The sequence below is a fragment of the Fopius arisanus genome, unplaced genomic scaffold, assembly GCF_000806365.1.
Source record: "Fopius arisanus strain USDA-PBARC FA_bdor unplaced genomic scaffold, ASM80636v1 scaffold00066, whole genome shotgun sequence".
Lineage (NCBI taxonomy): Eukaryota > Metazoa > Arthropoda > Insecta > Hymenoptera > Braconidae > Fopius > Fopius arisanus.
In genome coordinates this window covers 154,780-165,112 of record NW_011887805.1, presented here as the reverse complement: position 1 = coordinate 165,112, position 10,333 = coordinate 154,780, and the positions used below count along the sequence as shown (strand labels likewise).

The window sequence follows — 10,333 nt, the reverse complement described above, 5'->3', positions numbered from 1 at the left end:
CAGACAGTGTCGGTAGAGTCGAAATTCTATTCTTTTTATCTGCGATCGATGTGTGTTAGAGATTATCAACGCAGAGAGATGACAGCATTTATTCTATCAAGAGAAAAATACTCGCGAACCCAGTGTCTATCAACTCGTCAAAGTGTGAATTTTGAATTTTATGAATCACAATAGCGATAGCTAATGGTTAAAAGAAAAATATCAATGCATTTTACTCCAATGATAAAAATTAATAATAAATCATAAAACCTACAAATGCTTTGCCACCATTGAATGTTATGAATATTTAAAAAATTTTTTTATCCCCGCCATTTAATAAAATCAATAAAAATTAATAATTAAATAATGATAAGGAAAGATTGCATTGAATGCATCGCGAGAACATGGCAATATTTTTCAAAAATTGAATTCCATGATAATGTTACAGGTCGAATGTTTTCAGGTTAGTGAATATCCCTAGGCCATTCAAATTTCCGTGACTGTTTGGTGTGACTGTTTGCGTTGTATCAACCGAATCACCTCAGAGCGATATTTCTCGTCATTAGTCAAAACAAAAGCATTCCGTGATCGTCCGAGAGTCTCCGGGGCTGCTAAAATGGCACAGAATATCAATCCATTTTACTCATCTCCAAGTGCTAACAGCAAGGCCAGAGAGGAAAAGCAGAATATTCCCAAAGACAACCACGCAGTCAGCAAAAGGTGAGGAAGAGAAACTCGTGTCAAGGAATCCATTAGAGGCTCATTATTTCTCAATATCTTCATTTTTATTCCCTGCTAAATCACTTTTCCATTCCAAGTCCCCAATTCTTTCTCTCAATCTCTCTACTTTTCCTCATAACCTCTCCCTCTTTCAATCGACTTGCCATGTTTTGTTTGGCTTGACCTGTATCATTCAATAATATCTAAATTTAGCCAACAATTCTCAATCACTGGTAATTACCAGGTGAATTGCTCCAATCGAATTACAGAAATCGAAACTCTCAATTTTGGAGCATTTCGATATTATCCTGAGCGAATTGAGACCTTTAAATCGATAATCCATTTTTTTTGGAGTGAATCTGACTAATTAACGTGCATCAGTTTTTTTTTAATTCATATAAATTTTCTCGGCTTCATATTCATAATTATGACGCTTTCTATTGTTTAATCTGCATCAACTGGAAAAAGGTCTCCAGAGAAATTTTGGATTTTTCTTGCAATTGAGAATTGAATTGTAAATAATTCCAAGATTAATATTGATTGATTGCCAGACTGCAGAAGGAGCTCATGGTCCTCATGATGTGCACAGAGAAGGGCGTATCTGCATTCCCAGATGGCGAGAATCTGTTCAAGTGGATTGGCACCATCACTGGCCCTCGAGACACTGTAAAAAATTACTCAATTCTTCGAAAATAAATTGCCATTCTTGGGGTTTTAACTTGTTTTTGGGATTTAAGGTGTACGCTGGGTTGACATACAAGCTGACCCTGGAGTTTCCACACAGCTATCCATACAGTGCTCCAGTCGTTCGTTTTGTCACCTCGTGTTTTCATCCCAATGTCGATCCAGTTGGAAACATCTGTTTGGATATTCTCAAGGACAAGTGGAGTGCTTTGTACGACGTTCGTACTATTCTGCTGTCAATCCAGTCTCTTCTCGGAGGTAAATTACCAATTTGTACTTGTGGATACAATTCAGGGACAAAAATGAAGTTATTTTTTTTTTCAGAGCCAAACAACGACAGCCCCCTGAATCTCCTAGCAGCTGAGCTGTGGAACGATCAGACAAAATACAAGAAGCAACTCCTGCAAGAGTACCACAAAGACGTGGATCGTAATCCCCAGGATTCATGATAAGCAAATATAAAAAATATCAAAATTTCATCTATACTATTACCATCTTTCATACTGCAAAGGATATAAAAAGAACATAATATTCATTACAATCGAAGTAAAATGAAATAAGGAGTCTTGTTCTCCATCGATTAATTGAAATTGGCACGTTCCCGATGAAAAACTCGGACAAGCGGCCTATTAGCGTAAATTGAATGAAAAAAATAATGATTGAAAAAGCGTTAGTGTGGATTGATTAAGTATTATTGAAATTTGTGGTGAAAAAAAAAAACATTGAAGTGAACTCCAGCTATTGAATAATTGCGTGTCTAATTGTAGAGCATTCTGGTACTCGTCTGAATCTATTATTTATTTCATTTTTCATGTTAGTGGATAAATTCCAGTGGTCTCGAGCAATAGGTGAATAATAGAACAAAATCGTACAGTAGATATCTTTTCCTTCCGTTCATTGTCGTCTTTTTCTGGAATAAATATTTTTAATGTACAAACCAAGAAGTCTGTTGATTTTAAGTCATCCCCTGTGATGAATCCAATGCCCATTAATCCAATTTAAATCAATACAAAACCTCAATGACCTTCAGACTCACGTCTGCCAAAATGACGGCTGAAAATTTGCAATAATAAATATTCTCTGACCCACTGTCTCCATCAGTGAACCTCAGAAAGACTTGAAACTGGAGACAATGGTGTTGAAATTACAAAGAGTTCTCTCTAAAAATCCTCTCGTCACATCTAAAAAATTTCTTTCTAACCCTCGAAGGACCATTCATTGCTCATCGATTACGTCGAGTGCAGCTGAGGTAAGACGATTCTAAATTCAATCAAATCCAACGATTCGCCCAATCACGCCCTGAATGTCATTAACAACCCGATTTTCCATGTCAGGAACGAAAAGTCAGAGTCAAGGACGTAGATATCAATTATCTCAGGAGTGGAAATGGAGATCATCCTGTTCTACTCCTTCCTGGAGCTCTTGGTGAGAATTAAATGAATTTTTTAATATTCCGGCGAGTTTCAGGGGAAAATTACGGTTCCATTGATAATTACTCTGTTGTCGCTCAGTCGTTTTGCGATAATTATTGCATGTTCGATTATTTATTATTTTTATCAAAACGAGTTGGTAAAACAGAGGAGAGGCTCAGGGAGGAGATGCTGCCACCTCTGACGGCCCATTCCACGTCATTATTTTTTTTCATTTTTAAATGTATTTTAATATAACAAATTAAATATATCGACATAACAGAGAAATTATAATATCAAAAGATAAAATGGAATTCACAAAAAATTACTTTTGTTGGAATTTTTCCTGGAAATTTTTATTATTAGGGATGTTTTAAATGTTTTCTCCCATTGATTAGACCAATTGTATATTCAAGATAATTAAAATTTCAGGTACAATTTGGACTGATTTTAAACCCCAAATCGAGGGCCTGGATAAGAGCAAACTGACGATAGTAGCCTGGGATCCCCCTGGTTATGGAAAATCAAAACCCCCAGACAGAAAATTCCCAGCTGATTTTTTTCACAAAGACGCTGATTACGCTCACGAATTAATGAAAGTCCTGGGGTACTCCAGGTTTTCCCTCCTAGGATGGAGCGATGGAGGCATCACATCCCTCATTCTCGCAGGAAAAAACCCCAAGAGCATCCGAAAAATGGTCCTCCTGGGGGCGAATGCTTACATACTCCCCCACGAGGTCAAAATTTACGAGAGTACTGACGCAATTTTTTCAAAAGGAATTTTCACAGTTTTTGGAGTTTAAAAAATGATTTCCACCGACAACTGTTGAAATTTCTTTGGTAATCAAAATGTTCTCTTAATGAGAAACAGGTGATTAATGCATTTTTCGTGATTGGGAAGGTATTAAGAACATCGATACGTGGTCGGAGCGCATGAAGGCACCACTAATAGCCATCTACGGTGAAGATTACTTCAGACGTACCTGGGGTGCGTGGGTCGATGCCATGATTAATATCTTCAAGAAAAATAACGGAGATCTCTGCCGAGATTTTGTGGCGATGATCAACTGTCCTACGCTCATTGTCCATGGAAAAAAGGACGTTATGGTTGATGGGGAACATCCGGAGTATTTGAAAACGCACATTACCGGCTCCCAGTGAGTCCATTGCCTTCTTCTCCTGCACGCATTCGTTAAATGATCGGTAATATTTACCAGAAATTATCAACATTATTTTCAGACTCGAGATATTCGAGAAAGGATCCCACAACCTCCACCTCAGGTACCCCGACGAGTTCAATCGGCTCGTCACTCAATTCCTCCTGGAAAATCCTTGAAGATTTCAAGTAATCCTTGAAGAAACTCAAGTAATTGCATCTCAAGGCAAAAAATTTTATACAGAAAAATGTCTTTGAGTGTGATCAAAGGGAATTTTTTGATTTAAAAAATTTAACGATTATTGAAATGATTGTTCATTTTTATGATTTTAAGTGGATCAATAAAATCGATTGAACAGGAAATATCAATCTTTATTTTCACCTAGAATTATCAACTGCATGACGTGGCGCATGTGGGATAACCAGTCAGAGACAGGGATGAAGGGAAAAGTCAGGGCGTGGGTGGTGCATTCATTTTCATACTCGACTTTCATTAGAATTCGATTATTTTTCCATTCATTTTCAAGAGAGAGAACCTGAGAATTTTTCTATTTATAAAAGTAACTGTCAGAGTCGAAGAAATTTCTAATCGGAAAACGGATTTTTTTTTGACATTTCATCAATCCGTATTTTTCGGCTGAATAATAATTTCCTGGTAGTGCAATAATCTTGCAATAATGCAAGATAACTGGGATGCACCGAGTTAATGAATACTGAAGTATTTAAATTAGTGTTTGAATAGGAAAGTATTTTGTTTTGGGGATTAATATTTTCAACGTCTTGATGATCACGTGCATGACCGCTCGGTAACGCTCCGGTGAATTTGCCTTCCCCCAGAGTACGGAGGAGTCGAGATAGACGTCACGCCCTTCCGTTTTCATCCTCGGACAAAAGGAATGAATGCATTCACCTCATCCTCGACGCCCTCTCCGTCAGAAATATTCAAAAGAATTTCGATGAAAACGGTGACAGCGCGACTTCCAACGAAATATCTCGAAATCTAAAAGATATCGCAAAATTTTTATTGATACCTTTTTTGTAGAGCGCAATGGGAGGAACAAAAAAGATTTCGACGAAGAATTCGTAATTTTTTTAGATTCGGAGATATTCGCTGATTTTTACTCTGAACATTTCAACTCATCCACCATTTCATCAACTTGCGGTCGCGTGTGCGAATAAAAATCAACTTGTCCGCATTGCGCTGTTTAGGGAGCAAATCGATGATTTAAAACCAGAGCCCCGATACGCAAGAATGACTGCGAATGCTCAACCGAGCCATGGGTGGATAAAATAATCGTTTCGAATTAAAATTGGAGATGTGCTCCAATGGAGATGGTAGGTAATTGACCTGACTGTTTGGATACATTTCTCGTTGAAAATTGCAGTTGTTCGGATGGATTAAATTTTTTTTTTGCCATGAGGGAAAATCCTCCTCGCAACGAGTGAGACTGCTCTTCCGTTATGGAAAAATCATCTCGTGGGGATTTTTAAAGGCTGTAGAAAGTGGAATTGTCCTACTTGTACAGTCGATCACTCCATATTCGTGGATGGGGCGCGTTGACATCATGAATCTCAAGTTCTCTCGGCGAAAATAATTTTTTACTGGGCTAATTATTTCAATTTCGTGGCCTCGATTGAATAATGCTTAAAAATCATGAGTCGATTAAATTTTCTCCTCGCACTGGAAATAATTACACGAAGATAAAAAAAAATTCTCTCAACGATTTTTTGATCATATTCACATATTTTTTTTATGTTCACAGAGAATTGGGTGTTGATTAATAAATTTCAATTTAGAATAATGAATTTATCGATATAATTATGATTTATGATTTATGATTTTTCTCATCAAAATTATGGGTTTCAACTGATCGCTGCGTCTGGGGATAAGTCCGAGAATCGTAATCGCTGAAGGATCAGATTTATGCGGTCTCAGGTGATTTGAATACCTTCCCATCCCCTTGCATATTTTACTTGACCGATGAAATAACAGGTCAGACAACCTAAAAGACAGTGACATAAAACCATTCGGGCACAGGTCAGTTTGTCGAGAACAACAGCCGCAACTTTTCTCCAAGTGACATTTCCGTTTTCCCCCGATTTCGATTTTATCCGCTCGATTTTAGTGATTGCCGAATAATTGTTAATTGTGAATTGAATTTTTTCTGTGCGTGCGATTAATTATCGTGTGATCCAATCTGAAAAATGTTTTTGAGTTCACGGTTGAGGGTTTTGAGTGCGGGATCGAAGATTAACCCGCGTCTCACAACCGGTTTTGCCTCAAATCCTCGGCCTTTCGAAGAGATTCCCGGGCCCAAATCGCTGCCCCTCATTGGAACACTCCACAGATATCTTCCGGTTGTCGGTAAATAAATAAACGAAGAAAATTAAAAAAATTCCACCAGAAATTATTTGAATTGGATAATTTCACCTGAATTTCTCCTGAAATTGAAAGATTATTTTTTGGAATGATTCAGGTGATTACAGCTTCAAAAAATTGCACAAAACTGGAGCTAAGAAATTGGCAGAATTCGGCCCATTGGTCCGAGAAGAAATAGTTCCAGGTGTTCACTTGGTTCTGGTCTTCAAACCCGAAGATATTGCCGAGGTTTTCAAAAGTGAGATCGGAAAATTTCCGGAAAGACGAAGTCATCTTGCCCTCATGAAATACAGAACTGACAGAAAGGAGATTTACAACTCTGCTGGATTATTACCTACGTACAGAGCAATTGCAATTAATCAACTCGAATCTCGCGACTTTGTACATCGATTAATCCAAAAACGATTGATTCCACAAAAAAACTCAAAAAATATTTTCTTTTGGAATTTCAATTATCCACAAAAAAGATTATTTCATGCTTTCTTCTGAAATCGATAGTTTTCGACATAAATCGATAATCACGGGAAATACTAAAGTTTAGTTATGATAAAACGTTTTATTGTTTTATTTGAGATGATTATTTTTTTTTTTTTCAATTAGAAAAGGCGAGGAGTGGTGGAGACTTCGTAAAGAATTCCAGAAAGACCTGAGCAAGCCCCAGAGCATAGTGAACTACATTGGAGACATTGACAAAGTCATGAAGAAATTCATTAGCGTCTGTGGCCCGGGGTTCCACAGAGATCTTCTGCCTCTCCTCTCGCGGTTGTATCTTGAACGTAAACGCCTTTTACTAGTCATGCTCTTATCGAGATCAGAGGAATCCTCGGAGAAATACAAAGGAAATTAACTGTTTCTAGTGACTTGTCTAGTGGTCTTCGACGAGCCTTTGGACGTATTTTCTGAGGAACAAATGCTGAGCAATTCAAAGAGTTCAAAGTTGATCAAAGCAGCTTTCGATGCCAACGATCTCATCCTAATTCTAGATCACTCTCGTCTCTGGAGATACTTTGAAACCCCAACGTTCAAGAGATTTCGGGGAAATCTGGAGATCATGCAGGAGTGAGCCCAGTCGTTTTAATTGATATTATAATATTATTATAATACTATAATAAGACACGGCCTTTAGATTTTTAAAATGAGATGAATGGGGACCAATTTTTTCTCATTTTTAGAAGAATTTGAATTTTAAATCCATGATATTTTAGAGTTGCTATTGACATGGTAATCCGGAAGGCGAATAAAATGAAGGAAAAGGGCGTCAGCGAGAAGCCATCGATTTTAGAAAATTATATCTGCAATCCAAATATTGATCTTAAGGACGTGGTGGGAGTGGCTTGTGACATGCTACTGGCTGGAATAGACACGGTAATGACGAGTAATGTAGTTGTAAAAATAATAATTCCTGCCGGAAATCGAAATGATCAAATTGAAAAATTGTAGACGGCGTACACCTCGTCCTACGCTCTGTACCACGTCTCGAGGAATAACGAAGTTCAGGAGAAACTTCGAGAGGAAGTGAAGAGACTTCTTCCCGAGGTCGACAGTCCAATCACGTCGGCTACAATCAGGGATGCGACGTACGTGAAGGCTGTAATTAAGGAGACTTTCAGGTTGAATCCAATTTCTATTGGTGTCGGGAGGATTCTCCTGTCTGACATCGTCCTCAGTGGATATCTAGTCCCCAAGGGAGTGAGTTTAATAATAAAATCACTAATTTTAATTAATAAACTTCGTCTCCACTAAAAGAATTCCAAAAAATTCACCAAATACTCAAAATTTTATCGACTTTTTGGATTGTAATTCAATCAATTAATTATTTAATTGATAAATTCCATGAGATGTTGATGATTGAGAGGAATTGAAGGGATTGTCATTTTTTTAAATGATTGATTTGAATTTATTATTTATTTTGTAGACTAATGTTGTAACTCAGAATCAAGTCGCCTGTCGATTGCCCGAGTATTTTCCCGATCCTGACTCATTCAAACCTGAGAGATGGTTGAGAGAGAATCCAGACTCAAAAGACATTCATCCTTATCTGCTACTGCCTTTTGGCCATGGCCCAAGAGCCTGCATTGCGAGAAGATTAGCAGAGCAAAATCTACAGCTGTTTTTACTTCGAGTAAGAAAATTATAGAATTCTCCTTGATTCAGCGACGCAATTATTTATCTATTATGGATTTTCCAAATAGTTTTTCAGAGCCTACAGTGTGGAGTGGAGAGGAGGAGTCATTGACTGCCTGTCAGTGCCTCTGAACACTCCAGACGGTCCAATTGCTCTGGAATTGACTGATGAACGGAGGAAATGACTGAATCAATAGGACAATTGTCACGAAATTTCGTGAATGATTTGATCCAATTTGATTACGTGGAGAATTCGTGGAGAAATCGTGGGATTATTCATTTTCATTCTGGAGAATTCCGCATTGTCTGGACGTGGAGATCGATACGAGTGGATGACCCCGAGGAAGCGGTCACGACTGCTTGAACGAACGTTCGTTAAAACTATAATGTTACTGAATTAGACTGGGGAAGTGAGAAAATTGACGTAATTTAATTATTTCATTAAAAACCTATTGAAAACTCGATTTCATCGGATTCCAGATCAATCAATTCAGGAATTCATTTAAAAGAAGAATTCACTAGAATTTACTCCAAAACTCTTATCATTCGATTAAATTTTTTACTCAAGGATATTTATTTTTAACAATTCTATGAGAATAAATTCATTTTAGTGAGACTTTGGGAAAGTTGATATGCAGTGAATCAGGAAAAATTCACTTGCCACTCAGAAGAAAAATCAAACCGATTTTTTTTTTTGCTACGGGAGAATCGGTCCCCTGTCGCCAAAATACAATATTCTGAGTCACGTGGGGTGAAAAATATTGGACATCCGTGGAACAAAATGAAAAAAAAAAGTGTGTGGTGGGAGAGATTTCTCGGAAACGTGGGCGACATGCATGGTAATACGGTTGTTTGTTATTGCCCACGCCTTCATATGCCCTCACGACGAAAATTCACTCGAGACATTTTTAAAAGGAGGCGAACGGTTTTTATATCCCATACACTTTTGGTCAACATTTTTTACTGTCACTCCATCGGGATTTAAATGGATTCTTCCTCATTGACCGCAGCCCACGATTTTAAACTCGCTCCATATAAGTTTTGATGCATTTGTGGTACCTCTCGGGAATTTAATTGACCATTGTCTTTATACAATATTTGTTATGAATTTATTATGAATTTATTATGAATTTATCATATTAATGAATTAATTAATTCAATTAATCCAGCGTAAATTGTTCGCGAAATATTCTATAATTGTTAATCATGGATCTGTCAACCGAGAATTGTAAATAAAAAATTGAGATAATGGAAGAGGAACTTTTTATTTTCGATATGAATGCAGTTTATTTTTTCGACTCTATTTGTGCAGTAAATGGCGTTACGAGGCACTTTATTGTTTTGCTCTAGTTGCCCTCACTCTCCAAGAAACAAAAAACCACCGATAATTTAATTAATTCATTTTCAACCGGTCAGACAATATTTAATTAGACTCGCCGCCTCGCGTGTTCGATAAAATTTAATTGAAAAATTGGAAACAAGAAAATAAATAACAGTGAAGTTATTGCAAAATATTAAATATTCATACATCCAATTGCAGACGGTTTTAAGACCTAATAATATTTATAAAAAATGTGAATAAATGATTATTTGAATGTTTGATAATGAGAAAGGTAATGAAATCCTTAAATGGAGACAGATTGACAGTAAACAAAACTCGGTGAGAGTCGAAAAGCAAAAATTCGAGACCTCGAGTTCTGCAAATAAATTGCAATTTCTCCACTTACGTCAAAGATCAATTTCCATAGCCGTCTCCACAACTCCAAACCATAAATTTTCAAGGAAAAAATCATCGATCGAGTTGATCGCTTTTGTTGAGAAAAAATCAGATGACCCTACGATTTTTCAAATAAAAATTCACGAGAATGACCGAATGAAATT

At 37.1% G+C, this 10,333-nt stretch overlaps 3 protein-coding genes across 3 annotated transcripts; all 3 read left to right on the top strand.

Moving 5' to 3' along the window:
- The first annotated feature begins 441 nt into the window (after window positions 1-441).
- vih (ubiquitin conjugating enzyme vih) lies at window positions 442-2,324 on the top strand. The gene is made up of 4 exons (XM_011309312.1): window positions 442-699; window positions 1,251-1,365; window positions 1,437-1,641; window positions 1,708-2,324. The coding sequence occupies exons 1-4, from the start codon at window positions 596-598 to the stop codon at window positions 1,830-1,832; spliced, it is 549 nt and encodes a 182-aa protein (XP_011307614.1). The 5' UTR covers window positions 442-595; the 3' UTR covers window positions 1,833-2,324.
- A 114-nt stretch (window positions 2,325-2,438) lies between these two features.
- On the top strand, window positions 2,439-4,291 carry LOC105269231 (valacyclovir hydrolase). Its single transcript, XM_011309310.1, has 5 exons — window positions 2,439-2,632; window positions 2,718-2,808; window positions 3,225-3,545; window positions 3,694-3,949; window positions 4,032-4,291. The coding sequence occupies exons 1-5, from the start codon at window positions 2,516-2,518 to the stop codon at window positions 4,126-4,128; spliced, it is 882 nt and encodes a 293-aa protein (XP_011307612.1). The 5' UTR covers window positions 2,439-2,515; the 3' UTR covers window positions 4,129-4,291.
- Window positions 4,292-6,153: 1,862 nt separating this feature from the next.
- dib (Cytochrome P450 302a1, mitochondrial) lies at window positions 6,154-9,663 on the top strand. The gene is made up of 8 exons (XM_011309438.1): window positions 6,154-6,313; window positions 6,426-6,666; window positions 6,929-7,104; window positions 7,186-7,387; window positions 7,534-7,693; window positions 7,769-8,017; window positions 8,244-8,450; window positions 8,521-9,663. The coding sequence occupies exons 1-8, from the start codon at window positions 6,154-6,156 to the stop codon at window positions 8,635-8,637; spliced, it is 1,512 nt and encodes a 503-aa protein (XP_011307740.1). The 3' UTR covers window positions 8,638-9,663.
- The last annotated feature ends 670 nt before the right edge of the window (window positions 9,664-10,333 follow it).